We start from the raw sequence: 18,919 nt of genomic DNA on the forward strand, positions 1-18,919 counted from the left end.
AGTAAGCACTTCACTGTAAGGTCTACACCTCTTGTATTCAGCGGATGTGACTAATAAAATTGGATTTGAAGTGTAAACTAACTCTGTGTGTTTGTGTGTGAGACATTCTATAGAGGACATTCTATAATTTTTGACTTAATCTGTCTAGTACTGTCTTTTTGCTAGCTAGGGCCATCTACTTTAAGTGCTGCCGTCTTCCCAGTAGACTACTTGATGTGTGAACTGCTGAATGCTCATAACTTGCAGATAGTTGTGTTTTCTGACTATGTTTTCTCTCATAGTCCAAGAGCATCTGGTCATCGCACCGGTGGCACAGGGCTACTCATTTCTCCTAAGTGGAGATTTTCTCTTTTATCCCTCTCTCACCAGTCCATTTCCTCATTTCAATTTCATGCTTTCACTGTCACTTGTCCACTCAAGCTTAACACTGTTATCATCTATTGCCCACCAGGTGCCCTTAGAGAGCTCCTCAATGAGCTTGACACCTTGATAAGCTCATTTCCTGATGATGGCTCACCACTCTTCCTTCTTAGAGACTTCAACCTCCCTAGCCGCTCAGGCCCTAACCAGATGGTCATGCGCCTTCACAATCTTCGCTCTCTCTCTCCCACTACTCTCTTCTCTTCTATTCCATCAGCTCTCCCTTCTGCTAAATCCTTCTCCCTCCTGTCTCCTGATTCTGCCTCTTCGACCCTACTCTCCTCCCTTTCCGCATACTATGACTCGCACTGTCCTTTTTCCTCCTGGCTGGGTCATCCCTACCCTCCTTCTCCGTAGCTGAGTGACTCATTGCAGAACAGGGCTGTGGGCAGCTGAGCGAAAAGGGAGGAAAACTAAACTTCTGGAAGACCTATTATCCTTTCACTCCCTCCTCTCTACCTTCTCTTCCTCTGTATCCGCTGCTAAAGCCACTTTCTATCACTATTACACATCAATACTTATTTTCCACCATCATTTGCAAATAAATTCATTAAAAACCTACAATGTGATTTTCTGGATTTTTTTTCTTCTCATTTTGTCTGTCATAGTTGAAGTGTACCTATGATGAAAATTACAGGCCTCATCTTTTTAAGTGGGAGAACTTGCACAATTGGTGGTTGACTAAATACTTTTTTGCCCCACTGTATATCCCCAACTCCAAATGGAGGAGCCACGCTGTAAACAGACCAGAGTGTGTGTGCTCACGTGGGACATGGCGACAATGGGACAGCAATGGAGATACAACAGTACTTGTATGTGGTGAGATATTGATAGGTATTGTTGCGCTGCAGTACACACCATAAATAAGGATAATAGAGTTCTTCCCCCAGTCCATTTTTTTGTGCAAAACATACATTTCTCTCAGGTAGTGCCTCAACATGCTGTACAGTCATGGCCAAAAGTTGAGAATGACACAAATATACATTTTCACAAAGTCTGCTGCTTCAGTGTCTTTAGATATTTTTGTCAGATGTTATTATGGAATACTGAAGTATAATTACAAGCATTTCGTAAGTGTCAAAGGCTTTTATTGACAATTACATGAAGTTGATGCAAAGAGTCAATATTTTCAGTGTTGACCCTCCTTTTTCAAGATCTCTGCAATCCGCCCTGGCATGCTGTCAATTAACTTCTGGGCCACATCCTGACTGATGGCAGCCCATTCTTGCATAATCAATGCTTGGAGTTTGTCAGAATTTGTGGGGTTTTGTTTGTCTACCCGCCTCTTGAAGATTGACCACAAGTTGTCAATGGGATTAAGGTCTGGGGAGTTTCCTGGCCATGGACACAAAATATCGAGTTAGTTATCACTTTTGCCTTATGGCAAACTGTTCCTGGGTGGTTGGGAGAAGTTGCTCTCGGAGGAAGTGTTGGTACCATTCTTTATTCATGGCTGTGTTCTTAGGCAAAATTGTGAGTGAGCCCACTCCTTTGGCTGAGAAGCAACCCCACACATGAATGGTCTCAGGATGCTTTACTGTTGGCATGACACAGGACTGATGGTAGCGCTCACCTTGTCTTCTCCGGACAAGCTTTTTTCTGGATGCCCCAAACAATCGGAAAGGGGATTTATCAGAGAAAATGACTTTACCCCAGTCCTCAGCAGTCCAATCCCTGTACCTTTTTGCAGAATATCAGTCTGTCCCTGATGTTTTTCCTGGAGAGAAGTGGCTTCTTTGCTGCCCTTCTTGACACCAGGCCATCCTCAAAGTCTTTGCCTCACTGTGCGTGCAGATGCACTCACACCTGCCTGCTGCCATTCCTGAGCAAGCTCTGTACTGGTGGTGCCCCGATCCCGCAGCTGAATCAACTTTAGGAGACGGTCCTGGCGCTTGCTTGACTTTCTTGGGCGCTCTGAAGCCTTCTTCACAACAATTTAACTACTCTCCTTGAAGTTCTTGATGATCTGATAAGTGGTTGATTTAGGTGCAGTCTTACTGGCAGCAATATCCTTGCTTGTGAAGCCCTTTTTGTGCAAAGCAATGATGACGGCACGTGTTTCCTTGCAGGTAACCATGTTTGACAGAGGAAGAACAATGATTCCAAGCACCACCCTCCTTTTGAAGCTTCCAGTCTGTTATTCTAACTCAGCATGACAGAGTGATCGCCAGCCTTGTCCTCGTCAACACTCACACCTGTGTTAACGAGAGAATCACTGACATGATGTCAGCTGGTCCTTTTGTGGCAGGACTAAAATGCAGTAGAAATGTTTTTGGGGGATTCAGTTCATTTGCATGGCAAAGAGGAACTTTGCAATTAATTGCAATTCATCTGATCACTCTTCATAACATTCTGGAGTATATGCAAATTGACATCATACAAACTGAGGCAGCAGACTTTGTTAAAAATTTTAATTTGTGTCATTCTCAAAACTTTTGGCCACGGCTGTATGTTATACCAGCACCTAGTTGTCTGTAACTGCAGAGCAGACTCAACTCTTCATTTTCTTTTCCCTTCTCTCTAAATTGCACAGTCTTACATGTACATTACATTTTAGTCATTTAGCAGACACTCTTATCCTGAGCAACTTAGAATTAGTGCATTCATCTTAAGATAGCTAGGTGAGACAACCACATCACATTTTCTCTCTTGGCAGTTTCCACCTGTCTAACTCCTGCTGTATTTCCTAATCTCCATCCATCCTCTCCTTCCCCTCTTTTTGGGTAAAACAAAGGGAATAACTCTCATAAGCACTGACGCACACATGCATATGCGCACGCCTAATTAGTCTAACTACAGATGTAGGATCTTCATTTGATCATCCTGTTCGGAATTTTAAAACCTGTAGTGTATTTGAGGTTTAAAACGTCTTCTGAAGTTTACAAATTCACATTTCCTGTTTTTATTTTCCTGCCGTAGCATACTGGATCAAATTAAGAACCTACATCTAATCACACACAAAAACAATTTGTCTGACTATTGAGGATTTTAAGGAGCAATTTAACCCCTCTGCTACATAGGAACGTTGTTTTCTCCCATATGCAGCCCCCACCATCCCTACTCCTAACTATATCCCCCCTTTCAAAATAAATGTATTTCCATCCACTAGGCACAAATCTCCCCCAAAGCCCCACCAGCTACATCTAGCTAATATGAAATCCAGGGGAGAAGCCTTTCAACTTAACAAACAGCCCACTAATCCATTTCCCACAACTGCAGCCCTCTCCTCTAAGCATCCATCCTCCTGATTATTTTACACCCCTTCTGATTGACTTCCATTGCACAGGATGATCTAAGGGCAACTGGTGCGTTTCACATGTTTTTCTCCCCTATCTCTACTGCGTCTGTCTCTCTATTCTCTCTGTCCCTCTCTCTATCTCACTTTGCCATTCTCAGCGGCATACAGATCCTCTCCCCAATAAGAAAGCCGGTGCTTGCTGCATACTGCTTCAGTCAGCAGAAAAACCCCAGAGATAGAGAGAAAAAAGTGAGTTATAGATAGATAGAAAGACTTGAGGGAGTGAGAGAGAAGCAAAGCAGAAAGAGAGCAAAAGATAAAGACTGAAGGTATAACCCCCCACATCCACCACAAACATAAAATTGCACATGTAGCCAGGTGACATACAAGTGTGCATACATCTACTCACTCAAACTCTGTGCATATAGATGGGGATAGAACATCCTGCTGATGCAACAGTAAAAATGCAAACAGAGAATTGTAGACAAACCAACACACAGGTACTGTAGCGCTAAAACCTATTGATTCATATATATGAAGCATGTACTGAAGATCATCAGTTACTAGATCGTTCAATCAGACTGAATTAGCTCTGCTATCTATATCTCTCGAGTGGTGCATCGGTCCAAGGCACTGCTTCTCAGTGCTAAAGGCGTCACTACAGACCCTTGTTCGAATCCAGGCTGTATCACAACTGGCCATGATTGGGAGTCCCATAGGGCAGCGCACAATTGGCCCAGCATAGTCCGGGTTTGGCCAGGGTAGGCCATCATTGTAAGTAAGAATTTGTTCTTAACTGACTTGCCTAGTTAAATAAAGGTAAAAGATATACATACACACCATCTAAAAATCAATATTAACGTGCAAAAAATTATACTTGTGTTTTTGCTTCCCCATTTTACAACAGCGCTAATCTGATCAACTACTAAATGAGGAGAACAGATCCTAGAGGAAAAAGAGAACGAGAGAGGGGGAGAGAGGATAAAGGAGAGAGAGGGGAAGAGGGAGGGAAAGGATAAGGGAGAGAGAGGATAAGGGAGAGAGAGGGGAAGAGTGAGAGAGGGGATAAAGGAGAGAGAGGGGAAGAGGGAGGGAAAGGATAAGGGAGAGAGAGGATAAGGGAGAGAGAGGGGAAGAGGGAGAGAGAGGATAAGGGAGAGAGAGGGGAATAGGGAGGGAAAGGATAAGGGAGAGAGAGGATAAGGGAGAGAGAGGATAAGGGAGAGAAAGGGGAAGAGGGAGAGAGAGGATAAGGGAGAGAGAGGATAAGGGAGAGAGAGGGGAAGAGGGAGAGAGAGGATACGGGAGAGAGAGGATAAGGGAGAGAGAGGATAAGGGAGAGAGAGGATAAGGGAGAGAGAGGGGAAGAGGGAGGGAAAGGATAAGGGAGAGAGAGGATAAGGGAGAGAGAGGGGAAGAGGGAAAGGATAAGGGAGAGAGAGAGCAGATTGTATACAGTCAGAACAGCCCGGCTGTTTTGACAGGGCTTTTTAATAAGGCAAAAATTGTGCTGAGGGCTTATTTTTTTCCTAATCATTTTTTCCTCCTCTCCCATTACCTGTATATTACACCTTTTGCTCACTCCTTTGGGGAAACAGGAAACTATGTATTAAGCAAAAGGTTATTTACAGAAGGAGTAGGTCAGTTGGGCAGACAGAGAATGCTATCATAAGGCAAAGAGAGAAACGGGAAAATGCATGTGTTGTTAGAGTTGCTTGTTATACTGGAGTTTGCCTCAAACCACCTGCAAGTGTGCATTAGACATTAGGCTCTCATATAAGCTTCTCCTTTACTTTCCCCGCCGGGCGATTTCATTACCGCATGCAGCTCCAACTTTACTATGCTATCTCTCCCTCCCCCTGCCCTGCTATCTACATCAAACTCTCTCTCAGCCATTCATACCCTCCATCCTTCTACACCCCTTCCCCCAGCATTACCCAGTCTGAAGATTGCCAGTAATTTCACTAGTGGCTGTTGTTTGAATAGCATGTAGAGCAACAGACTGCTGCAGTACTGTAGCAGCATCACTAGTTTCCCTTTCTTTCTCTCTCCCTCCCTATCCATCTCCATATTTCTCTCTCCCTCTCTCTCCCTCTCCATATTTCTCTCTCTCCCTCTCCATATTTCTCTCTCCCTCCCGATCCCTCTCCATATTTCTCTCTCTCCCTCTCCATATTTCTCTCTCCCTCCCTATCCCTCTCCATATTTCTCTCTCCCTCCCTCTCCCTCTCCATATTTCTCTCTCCCTCCCTCTCCCTCTTTCTCTCTCTCCCTCCCTCTCCCTCTCCATATTTCTCTCCCTCCCTCTCCATATTTCTCTCCCTCCCTCTCCATATTTCTCTCCCTCCCTCCCTCTCCCTCTCCATATTTCTCTCTCTCCCTCTCCCTATTTCTCTCTCCCTCCCTCTCCCTCTCCCTATTTCTCTCTCCCTCCCTCTCCCTATTTCTCTCTCCCTCCCTCTCTCTCCATATTTCTCGCTCCCTCCTTCTCCCTCTCCATATTTCTCGCTCCCTCCTTCTCCCTCTCCATATTTCTCGCTCCCTCCCTCTCCCTCTCCATATTTCTCTCTCTCCCTCTCCATATTTCTCTCTCTCCCTCTTCATATTTCTCTCTCTCCCTCTCCATATTTCTCTCTCCCTCCCTATCCCTCTCCATATTTCTCTCTCCCTCCCTCTCCCTCCCCCTATTTCTCTCTCCCTCCCTCTCCCTATTTCTCTCTCCCTCCCTCTCCCTCTCCATATTTCTCGCTCCCTCCCTCTCCCTCTCCATATTTATCTCTCTCCCTCTCCATATTTCTCTCACCCTCTCCATATTTCTCTCTCCCTCTCCCTATTTCTCTCCCTCCCTCCCTCCCTCTCCCTCTCCATATTTCTCTCCCTCCCTCTCTCTCTCCCTCTCCATATTTCTCCCTCCCTCTCCCTCTCTATCCCTCCCTCTCTCTCTCCCTCTCCATATTTCTCTCTCCCTCTCTCTCCCTCTCCATATTTCTCTCTCTCCCTCTCCATATTTCTCTCTCCCTCCCTATCCCTCTCCATATTTCTCTCTCTCCCTCCCTCTCCCTCTTTCTCTCTCCCTCCCTCTCCCTATTTCTCTCTCCCTCCCTCTCCCTATTTCTCTCTCCCTCCCTCTCCCTATTTCTCTCTCCCTCCCTCTCCCTCTCCATATTTCTCGCTCCCTCCCTCTCCCTCTCCATATTTCTCGCTCCCTCCTTCTCCCTCTCCATATTTCTCGCTCCCTCCCTCTCCCTCTCCATATTTCTCTCTCTCCCTCTCCATATTTCTCTCTCTCCCTCTTCATATTTCTCTCTCTCCCTCTCCATATTTCTCTCTCCCTCCCTATCCCTCTCCATATTTCTCTCTCCCTCCCTCTCCCTCTTTCTCTCTCCCTCCCTCTCCCTATTTCTCTCTCCCTCCCTCTCCTTCTCCATATTTCTCGCTCCCTCCCTCTCCCTCTCCATATTTATCTCTCTCCCTCTCCATATTTCTCTCACCCTCTCCATATTTCTCTCTCCCTCTCCCTATTTCTCTCCCTCCCTCCCTCTCCCTCTCCATATTTCTCTCCCTCCCTCTCTCTCTCCCTCTCCATATTTCTCTCTCCCTCCCTCTCCCTCTCCATATCTCTCCCTCCCTCTCTCTCTCCCTCTCCATATTTCTCTCTCCCTCTCTCTCCCTCTCCATATTTCTCTCTCTCCCTCTCCATATTTCTCTCTCCCTCCCTATCCCTCTCCATATTTCTCTCTCTCCCTCCCTCTCCCTCTTTCTCTCTCCCTCCCTCTCCCTATTTCTCTCTCCCTCCCTCTCCCTATTTCTCTCCCTCCCTCTCCCTCTCCATATTTCTCGCTCCCTCCCTCTCCCTCTCCATATGTCTCGCTCCCTCCCTCTCCCTCTCCATATTTCTCGCTCCCTCCCTCTCCCTCTCCATATTTATCTCTCTCCCTCTCCATATTTATCTCTCTCTCCCTCTCCATATTTCTCTCCCTCCCTCTCTCTCTCCCTCTCCATATTTCTCTCTCCCTCCCTCTCTCTCTCCATATTTCTCTCCCTCCCTCTCTCTCTCCCTCTCCATATTTCTCTCTCCCTCCCTCCCTCTCCCTCTCCATATATCTCTCGCTCTCTCCCTCTCCATCTCTCTCCCTCCCTCTCCATATTTCTCTCTCCCTCCCTCTCCCTCCCTCTCCATATTTCTCTCTCCCTCCCTCCCTCTCCCTCTCCATATATCTCTCGCTCTCTCCCTCTCCATATTTCTCTCTCTCCCTCTCTCTCCCTCTCCCTCTCCCTATTTCTCTCTCTCTCCCCCTCTCTAACTGTTTCATAAGGGGATTTACTCTAAAGGCTGGATTAGAATGCATGGCATCATTGTACTACAGTCACAATGCAGTTGGGAAATAGACCTGTCATTAGTCGCAAACGGAAACAGATTTGACTCAATTGATTTTCTCTGATGGTCTGGAATCAGTTTGTGGCATTGCTGTGTAAAATTAATGTGTTCAATGAAAGTGAAACCCTTGTTGCAATCAAATAATCTTTGGTGTCTTTGGAGAATTGCTTTGACAGTGGGTATGATTATTGATGAAGATTGGTACTGTAAAAGAGATGGTTCTTCTGAGCATTTTATTTGGTCATAACCAGAGTCACTCACCGGTTGAATGTTGTATGCCAACAGGACAAACCTCTTGTCTGCAGACACATGGAACTTTGTGTAAGTCAAATCCTGTAGAAAACATGGTAAGATAAACATGTCAACAACATCCCTGGATCTAATATGAGACTTAACCTTAAAGAACAACATCCCTGGAGCTAAGTAGTTGTAGATAATATCAGAGATAGGACTGCACTTGGGAAGCCATGGCCATAGTTATAGTAGGTCTGCATATATCATGAGCAGAATGCTAATTACTGTTGTAGGCTTGCAGCTACAGTGTGGGTTTAACATGGCAACAGAGATGATACACCAAGTGAGAATCTGGCGAGAGCCGGAGAGGAGACAGCATCTCCCCATCTTGACAACAGAACCCTGCTTAGCTCCTAGGCAATGACCCACATAAGTCTGTCAGTGTCGCACAGAGCCAGGCGGTGTTGTTCAAAGTGAGGCTCTTGCTTGAAAAATCTCTTTGAAGCCGTATGTTGAAGGCTTCAATTGAACAGTGAGGGAACCAAATAGACCCAAAAGAGCTTAAACTGTCACTGCATATCTATCTAACTGTACAACTGCTCTCTACTGGTTTAACAGTCGTTCTATAGTTCTTTCTCCATCTGGGAGGACCACTCAGTCTCTATTGAATTTGCCTGGTTGACTGCGTATATGAGCCGATCAATAGTGGAATACAGCTCCTCTCCTGCAGGGCCGTTATGGGCCGTTACTCACTAAAGAGCTGTTGTCCAGCAGGGTAGCTGTGATGTTGGAGTGGAGGCTGTAGGACAGGACATGACCCTCTCTGGTTCTGAGCGCAACCTCATTCTCTGGAAGGGACAACACAGGCCGAAGGGAAATGGTTACCTTTTGGTTGGTTCACTCAATATAACATGAATGGGAGCTTGCCTTGGCTTCCCTATACATGTTCTATCTCGTTCCCCTGCTTTAGGGTATCAAGGCTCTTACCATCCAACCAGGTCACACAGGGGTCGTGAACTGTATACTTCTCACTTTCCAGATCCTCCATGGTGAGACGGGATCGCAGAAACAGGTGAGACTCATCTTCCGGAGAAAGAGAGAAAGCGAGAGAAATGAGAAAGTGGGAGAAAACAAATGGGCAAAAACACTCCACTTGTCATTTCCACCCGGAATGAACAAGAAGCTTCCTCTATTCACACAGAGCCAAGGCACAGCTGGTGCTGCGGCTCAGCTTGTTCTTAGCATAGCACTGGAGTCTCGTCTTTTGTCTGAGTCTCTTTTCAATGCAGGGGAATTTTGTATTTGTCAGTGTTGATTTGTTTTGTCAAATTGTGAATGTCATTGTTGATATGTTTATCTGATGGAGTCTCTGTTCTCACTCCTCCCACTGCATCCTCTCTCCATCTCTCCGTCCCTCTCTCTCTTTCTCTCTCTCTCTGTTCTTCAAGCCTCCATCTCTCACCCCCTTCACCCCTCCTTGCCTTTATTCTCTTTCTCTCACCCTCCTGCATTCTTTTTCTCTATTTGTTTCTCTACATCTTTCTTTTCCTCCCCATTCCTTCTCTTCCATCCCCCATTCCTTCTCTTCTCTTCCCTCCCCCATTCCTTCTCTTCTCTTCCCTCCCCCATTCCTTCTCTTCTCTTCCCTCCCCCATTCCTTCTCTTCCGTCTCCCATTATGTGTTTCATCTTACCAGGTGTGAGCATGATGACTGAAAGGCTGACCAGTGATAGAACACCAACGATCACCATCATGGCGATTGCAATGCCCTTCCAGTTCCGAGGTGGACCGGCTGAAGCATGCATGTCCTAACAAGAGAAGCACACAGACACACACACACATACAGACACACAGCGATGAGTGTAATGTCCACACACACAGCTGAGGGAGAGAACATTAGTGCCGCTTCATTTCCACAGCCTCACAGTGAGTATTTCGCTCTCAGACAAGCAGATCTGCGGCGTAGGCAACAGGCAGTCTCTGGGGAAATAACAGTTTCGTACTCTCACTATGACAGAAAAATGTGTAATTTAGACTTCTCCTTTGCCAGGGAAAAATGTTTAATTAATTGCAGACTATCATTTCTGTCATGGTTTAATTTCTCAAATCTGTCGCCTCATTTCACCTGTAACAGCTTTCATGGGGCACATGGTAGGGTTTGGGAGGAAGAGTGGAAGGGTGCACGTTCTTGGGCACAGCGTTCTTGGGCACAAGGACTATGGTGGTCTGCTTGAAACATGTAGGTATTACAGACTGGGTCAGAGAGAGGTTGTAAATGTCAGTGAAGACACTTGTCAGCTGGTCAGAGCATGCGCCGAGCCTGCGGCCTGTTTAAAAGTCTTACTCACATTGACAATGGAGATCGTGATCACACAGTCATCTAGAGCAGCTGGTGCTCTCATGCATGGTTCAGTGTTGCTTGCCTCAAAGCGAGCATAGACAAAATGTAGCTTGTTTGGTAGGCTTGCGTCACTGGGCAGCTCTCGGCTGGGTTTCCCTTTGTAATCCGTAATAGTTTGCAAGTCCTGCCACATCTGAAGGGTATCAGAGCCGGTGTAGTATTTGGTATTTTATTAGGATCCCCATTAGCTGTTGCAAAAGCACTAGCTACTCTTCCTGGGGTACACACAAAACATGAAACATGAAACGATATACTGTGTGTTGAGTATTCTCTCAAGATTAGCCTATGAAGTGTGGAGCTATGTACAGATATCATTCCCTTTCTGGTTCTACTGGTAACAATAATATGCTCCATGGCCCTTTTCTTGTTGTTATGTCAACTGTTTGATTTGACTTTTATGATTGTGTCTTGTGTGATTGTGGTTTAAGTTTTTTCAGTATGCAGATAGGTTGAGAGCATGTGAGGTTGGGGATTGTACATTGCATAAGTGGAGATGTGTGTGTGTGAATGCAACAGTGGCTGTATAGTGGTGGTTCGGAGACAGCTGGTGTAACACAGGGCTGGATGGAGGATCAGCAATATGTCAACCAGCAATCCCCATGGCTGTTCCTGTCCTCCATCAAGGCCTGCGGGAAGGTGAGGGTGATGGAAAACAGCAGCTGGCCATGGCTCTGTGGCTTTGAGGACAGGGCCAGGCCATGAGGTTTATGGTTGCATTGTGATTGCGCTCTCACACTCCAATGAATGTAATGCCCCGGTGTCTTGTCTCAGACAGCTACACACTATATATGAGGACTCTGGAATCGTCTGCAGTTGTATTTAATCGTGACTGATACTGTGGCTTCCTTATTCCAGTAGAGCTTTGAGGAGCATTGGAGGAGAATATACAGACGCAATATTCCTACAGCAGCTGTTTCTTGTACTGTAATGTTCCATCTTATTTATGTTTCACCTTGTGTTCTTGAACGTTTTGTTAAATTAATTCCCATCATCACACTTCATCATGTTGGTCTTCTAGGTAGCTAACTCACCTTTCATGGAACGTGCACCCTTCCACACAGGTCCAGCGCTCCAGACCAATAAGTCCTCCCCTGATGTGCTCCTTTCTTTGACTGTAGCTGCTATACTCTATCTCTGTAATTCTCTCTGTTCTCTCAACACAGTGCACAGTCCTGTGCTGTACAATAGTGGACCCGATCAACATCATTCCCTCTGATTGGGTGTTATGTAAGATATGGAAGAAAAGAGACCCTAGCAGACAGACACACACACACACTCACACACACACACACACACACACACACACACACACACACACACACACACACAGGAGACCCTAACAGAGAGGCACGGTTCATGTAATTTCCCTTCGCTCTTCTGATTCGACCACAGATAGTGTTTTGATTTCAAAATCCTTCCCTAATTACTACTGCATGCAACACTCTGCTGAAACATCCCCTCTAATGGGATGCACCACCACAGGAAGCACATCAGATAGAGCGGGAGAACCCTGTGCATGCTGGCTGGGGGAAGAGGGAGTTATGTCAAAGTTGCAAATGAGACACAGATACAGGAGACGGGAAGATAATCTCAAAGGTGGATACACACAGCCACCATATTCTGGGAGGGTTTCAATGATGGCGATGCTACATCTGAGGAATCAAGGATTCAGCACAGCATTGATTGCCAGAAGAGGTGGACAGATGAGGGGTTAGATTGACATGTGAATATCACCAGTGCACGCTTTTTGGTGACCCGATAAAAGGAATCTGGACAATAAAACAATTATAATGTATAATACACTGCTCTGTGAGCCATCCATCTGAGAGAGAGTCAAGAGGAGCCTATGATAAAGCTTTGATGATGCTGTCAGTCAAACCAACCCACAGGCAGTCTATACTCTAGTCTATAGACTAAATGGAGCTTCGTACTGTATGTGCAACCAAACATGTATCTCTTGGGGAGAGACTACGTCTGTAGCGTCAGTGAGAGATAACAGAGTTCCCCTCCCACCATGGCCAACAGACAGAGCAGACCAAGGGAATTCTCCTCAACCAACCAAATAGGATCGGTACAGTGTGCAGCTGAACAAGGTCCAGCGGGAAACAATTCATAGAAAGCGAGCAGCCGGTAAAAGGGACTTTAGGTGGGTCACTAGAAAGCCTCTCGCCCCACAAAATATGACACATCCTTGCGTAATCCCTGGTCCGATAACCTGACCCCTTCTTCACTGAGAAACTCAACTAACGGTTACAGATAAAACACATGCTGAAACACATACTGTATGTAGACTGTAATCAAAACACCTTAATTGTATGGTTGGCTACAGACTCAAAAAGGGAAACCACACAAAATAGAATTGCTCAATTTGCTCCCAATGCACCAGAGGTAGTTCATAAATTAGACTCTGGGGATCTCCTTGTCTGTCTGTCTTTGGAACATGCGGTGAAAATAACACAATAAATCATCGGGAGCAGAATCACAGCTAATGAAGCTATTGTTGAGACATGCTGACTCTCATCTACATATCCAAATCCCACCAGCTACATAATTCTGCAGCAACCAATCACTAGTAACCAGAAAGAAAAACAAGATGTACCAAGACATGACATTTGAAGATCAAGCAAGCCAGTCAACCATTACATTTTAAGAGACAAAACTGTAATAGCAACTATTTTTTTGGAAGATACAATGAGCCTACCAGCATCTTGTTTTAACGATTCACTGTAATTGATCTCACGGGACAAAAGCAGATGAACCATTAACACATAACTTTTATTTGAATGCATTGCCATGTCAATATCTCTTTGGTACCTCAGTTAAATAGTAGCCATTATGAAGCAGTTTCCCACTTTCTGACTGGTTTAAATAGATATAACTGGGGTGATGTGCAAGGACCTCAACAGCACTGCCAGTGCTCCGCTATAAACTTCAAAGGATTTGAAAGCTGTATCGCCACGCCATGATTGAAGTGACCTTTTGGATAATACAATTTCAATAAACACAGTGCCGCCATCTATACCGCCATTTATTTGGCAGAATTACAACAATTTGCCTTTTCTCACTTGCCTCTCACATCTTAAACGGTTGTAGGTGGTAGGCTTTGGATTTGGGTTGAGGAGGATGACACTTTTGCCCTAATATCATATACTCAGCAGCACCTGCCACAGTTGCATGGAAAAATCCACTGCTTTAAGCCTCCTCTGCTGTGAGCCCTGCAGCCCTTTTCTCTATTCCCTTTCATGCATCCTACCATGCATCCCACCAAGCAATAGCAAATGACTGTACAAAAAGGCTCTCAGTACACTATATGGCTGCTGAACCTATCCCACTCCTCTACATAGCTGTGTCCGCCCTGGGGAGAAGGGAGTGTGATACTGCTGTAAACTATGAGGGAGAGGAAAATAAAAGATAACGACAGGTAGTCTAGCGGTTAAGCGCGTTGGGCCAGTAACTGAAAGGTCGCTGGTTTGAATCCCTGAGCTGACTAGGTGAAAAATCTGTTGGTGTGCCCTTGAGCAAGGCACTTAACACTAATTGCTCTGGATAAGAGCGTCTGCTAAATAATTGATATGAGATATATATATATATATATATATATGTTCTGACACAGGACTGATACAGTGTGATTACATACACTTAGGTTGGAGTCAATAAAACTTGTTTTTCAACCACTAACAAATTTCTTGTTAAACTTTAGTTTTGGCAAGTCGGTTAGGACATCCACTTTGTGCATGACACAAATAATTTTTCCAACAATTGTTTACAGACAGATTATTTCACTTATAATTCACTGTATCACAATTCCAGTGGGTCAGAAGTTTACATACACTAAGTTGACTGTGCCTTTAAACAGCTTGGAAAATCCCAGAAAATTATGTCATGGCTTTAAAAACTTCTGATAGGCTAATTGACATCATTTGAGTCAATTGAAGGCGTACCTGTGGATGTATTTCAAGGCCTACCTTCAAACTCAGTGCCTCTTTGCTTGACATCATGGGAAAAATCAAAAGAAATCAGCCAAGACCTCAGAAAAAAATATAGACCTCTACAAGTCTGGTTCATCCTTGGGAGCGATTTCCAAACACCTGAAGGTACCACGTTCATCTGTACAAACAAAAGTATGCAAGTATAAACACCATGGGACCACACAGCCGTCATACCACTCAGGAAGGAGACGCCTTCGGTCTCCTAGAGATGAACGTACTTTAGTGCGAAAAGTGCAAATCAATCCCAGAACAACAGCAAAGGACCTTGTGAAGATGCTTGAGGAAACAGGTACAAAAGTATCTATATCCACAGTAAAACAAGTCCTATATCGACAAAACCTGAAAGTCCGCTCAGCAAGGAAGAGGCCACTGCTCCAAAACCGCCATAAAAAAGCCAGACTATGGTTTGCAAATGTACATGGGGACAAATATTGTACTTTTTGGAGAAATGTCCTCTGGTCTGATGAAACAAAAATAGAGCTGTTTGGGCATAATGACCATCGTTATGTTTAGAGGAAAAAGAGGGATGCTTGCAAGCCGAAGAACACCATCCCAACCGTGACGCACGGGGGTGGCAGCATCATGTTGTGGGGGTGCTTTGCTGCAGGAGGGACTGGTGCACCTCATAATATAGATGGCATCATGAGGCAGGAAAATTATGTGGATATATTGAAGCATCATCTCAAGACATCAGTCAGGAAGTTAAAGCTTGGATGAAAATGGGTCTTACAAATGGACAATGACCCCAAACATACTTCCAAAGTTGTGGCAAAATGGCCTAAGGACAACATATTCAAGGTATTGGAGTGGCCATCACAAAGCCCTGACCTCAATCCTGTAGAAAATTTGTGGGCAGACCTGAAAAAGCGTGTGCGAGCAATGAGGCCTACAAACCTGACTCAGTACACCAGCTCTGTCGGGAGGAATGGGCCAAAATTCACCCAACTTATTGTGGGAAGCTTGTGAAACCTACCCGAAACGTTTGACCCAAGTTAGACAATTTTAAAGGCAATGCTACCAAATACTAATTGAGTGTATGTAAACTTCTGACCCACTGGGAAAGTGATGAAAGAAATACAAGCTGAAATAAATCATTCTCTCTACTATTATTCTGACATTTCATATTTGTAAAATAAAGTTGTTTTCCAAACTGACCTAAAACTTTTTACTTAGATTAAGTGTCAGGAATTGTGAAAAACTGAGTTTAAATTTATTTGGCTAAGGTGTATGTAAACTTCCGACTTCAACTGTAAATGCATCCTTTTAAAGTACACCCTTCTTGTTCAACCACCCCATCACAGATCAAATCTGTGGAAACAGAACCAAGCACGGAGGTGCAGTATATGAATTGCTTGGCTGTGTAAAATAAAAGGACTGTGCCATAATAACGCAGAGAAACATTTGCCTGGGAAAGATACACTAACTTGTGTTTTGTGGATTCCTTGTTTAACCTACAAAATGTAAATGGATCAATTCTAAATTGTTGGGAGACATAAAACATTCCCCACTGACCACTTCAGACAGGAAAGACATTTATCATATATTTTCAATTATTCACAATGTTGCACAGTATAAAATATACCAATGCAACCTAACACAGCACTGCTTAAAAACAATGTTGTTGACAGTCTGACACATGATTTGTAAACCAAATGAATAGTGCAGCTCTGAACTGAAAATGCCGTCACGGCTGAATTGTTGCTGTCGCTGAGAAGGTAATGGGTATTCTTAATTAGACTTGGCAAGGCTATAAAGTACTGCTGTAGTGGAGATGGAAAGCATATCGCAACACTAACTAATATCCAGGAGCAATGTATTTCTCTGATTATTAATTAAAAACAGTATGTATGCAGCTATCAGCAACTGTTCACCAAGAAGCAACCAACTACAGTCACATTTGGTTACTTTTACATTTCTGGAGCATCAGCAATTCTGCAACCTATTGACAGCCTGCAAGTAGAGACAGCTACATGCAAAAACTGTTGCAACTTCTCTGTTTGAATAGGCTCACAGAGCTGCTGAATGACCATGCAGTGGACATTATTCAGTACATGGGGGAAAATTAATATGACATTAAAAACAGTGGCAAAAAGTGTGAAATGAAAATGCTGGTAAAATAAGGTCTGGTGTTAAATAAGTCAACTTTGCTATTCAGATTTTAAATCAACTTAATTGAGGCTATACACTTCATATAATTACATAATAAATTAGATTGTCCATCACCTGCTGCAAGTTGTGTGCCTCATTCACACCTCGATTGCAGATCTCTTTATCCACATGCTGTGGGCTATAAATCAATTAATAAAGTAGGCCTATATGCCCTTTGGCATGGGTAAGCCATGACTACAGCATTTTAATTGCTATAACCGCAACCGACACGCAGTATGTGTTTTAAAATATAGCCTACATAATTTAACTGAATCAGTTTACCAACAAAAAAATCACTACATCAAAACCGTTTGCGATAGAAGAGGGGAATACCGGTATTGGGGTTACCACTGCGACCACTGCAGTGCACACAGAAGCTTGTTCAAGAGATGCCTGTATTGATTAGATATATTAAGTACGAATAAAAGAGCACAAAGGAAAGACAGATATTAATTGATAATCATATCATGTTGATTTAAATGTAAAAACTATTTCTGACTGGTCACAACAGAGATATAAAATATAAAAACAGGCGCATTTAGACTATCCTTCAAGCGCATACGCTCACATGTAGACACACGCACACACATACCTCTGCGACTGTAATGTTATCGCCATGCTCATCAGGGAGATTTATGCAATGAGATCAACGCAGATCCTGCTCTATGATAAAATAAAAAACAATCTTGGGAACATCTAAAAAAAAAAAAACGAAACAGTATTGAGTAGAGCCATTTACCAGGTCCGTGCCCATGTTCTGTTGAGTAGTGGCAATCATCTTTGCTGTCTTCAACAAGCTTCTTCCTGGAATTAAATCATGCTCCTTTCAGCAGTTGATCTGGATGAATGCACTTGCGATGTTCACAAGTTGTCCAAGTAAAAATGCTCGCGCTCTCTCTCACTCTCTCTCTCTCTCTCTCCTTCTACAGTATCTCAGCGGGAGGGAGTGTATGTGTGTGTGTGTTCTGTTTATGGCCATTTGCTTGCTTCCTCACTGATTACAAAGTAATCAGATTACGTTACTGAGTTTGGCTAATCCAAAAGTTATGTTATTGATTACAATTTTGGACAGGTAATTGTGACAGTTAGAAAGTAACCTACCCAACCCAGTTGATAAACTCTGAAATTAATCAAGACACAGTCGTAACCTCTGGCTCAGCAACATTCTATGGCTGTAAGTAGTCATGTTGGAGCAACACATATGCCATGTAAATCACGGTTCTGACTCGATGGAGCACAGCTACGACCGGGAGTGACTTTTCGTAGCAGGTTAGGGGAGCATTTGAACTAACCTTTATCCTAAACTTAACCTGATTCTCCTAACCTGCCACGTTAATTCTCCTAACCTGCTACGAAAAAGTAACATCTAGTCAAAACCATAAATCACAGCTACTGAGTTCAAATAGCCTAATAATTGTAGAAATATCAATGTGTTAATATGATATCAATCAATATGATATAACAAGAATGATAATTCATGTTAATACTAATGCTCAATAATTATTGTCATCATAATATTCACCATTACAATGTAATATGGATTAGATTTTCCCAGATGTTCATAAATATTTCACCCATTTTATTCACTCTTGTATGCTGCATTTGAAGCTGATTTGAGTTTTGCGTTTTCCCATGAGAGAGAAGCTAAATGACTGCTCTGTGGGGAGGAAAGCCTGGACTGGTGGATACTGGATCAGAGCTAACATCAGTCGTTTGATGGGGCAGTCGTCACTAGTTACCACAAACCACAAGGCATAAACGACACCTATTTAAAAATGTATCTTCATAAATCAGATTTTGAACCCAACCACACTGTTAACCTTATGCCTAACCTTAAATTAAGGCCAATCTTTTTTTTTTACAATAAAGCTAATTTGACATTGTGGCTGTGGTAACCGCAATGTGTGCGTTGATTTACAGCTAGGTGAAGAACGTCAGTTGATATTCATTGGCTAGTGGGTAAATTTGAAATGCAACGCGCCTGCCTTGCTTCTTGTACACACTTCCAGGAGTTTAGCGTGAGATAACCCACACAAAATAATAACAAACTTGATCATCCAGTGCAAAAACAGAGGTCAAAACATTTGGCTGTGCAAAGATTTTTCTGTTTT

The 18,919-nt window shown here is 43.8% G+C and overlaps 1 protein-coding gene across 1 annotated transcript in view; it reads right to left on the bottom strand.

The window, feature by feature from the left end:
• LOC139417347 (inactive dipeptidyl peptidase 10-like) overlaps positions 1-17,628 on the bottom strand; it is a 31,947-nt gene extending 14,319 nt beyond the window's left edge. Inside the window, exons 1-5 of the mRNA XM_071166615.1 lie at positions 17,548-17,628; positions 9,964-10,078; positions 9,258-9,353; positions 9,024-9,118; positions 8,298-8,369 (exon numbers count right to left, since the gene is read on the bottom strand). Of these exons, the coding sequence (XP_071022716.1) occupies positions 8,298-8,369; positions 9,024-9,118; positions 9,258-9,353; positions 9,964-10,078; positions 17,548-17,586 (417 nt within the window). The 5' untranslated portion in view covers positions 17,587-17,628. The remainder of the gene's footprint in view (positions 1-8,297; positions 8,370-9,023; positions 9,119-9,257; positions 9,354-9,963; positions 10,079-17,547) is intronic.
• Positions 17,629-18,919: the final 1,291 nt, after the last annotated feature.

This window comes from Oncorhynchus clarkii, chromosome 9 (genome assembly GCF_045791955.1).
Source record: "Oncorhynchus clarkii lewisi isolate Uvic-CL-2024 chromosome 9, UVic_Ocla_1.0, whole genome shotgun sequence".
Lineage (NCBI taxonomy): Eukaryota > Metazoa > Chordata > Actinopteri > Salmoniformes > Salmonidae > Oncorhynchus > Oncorhynchus clarkii.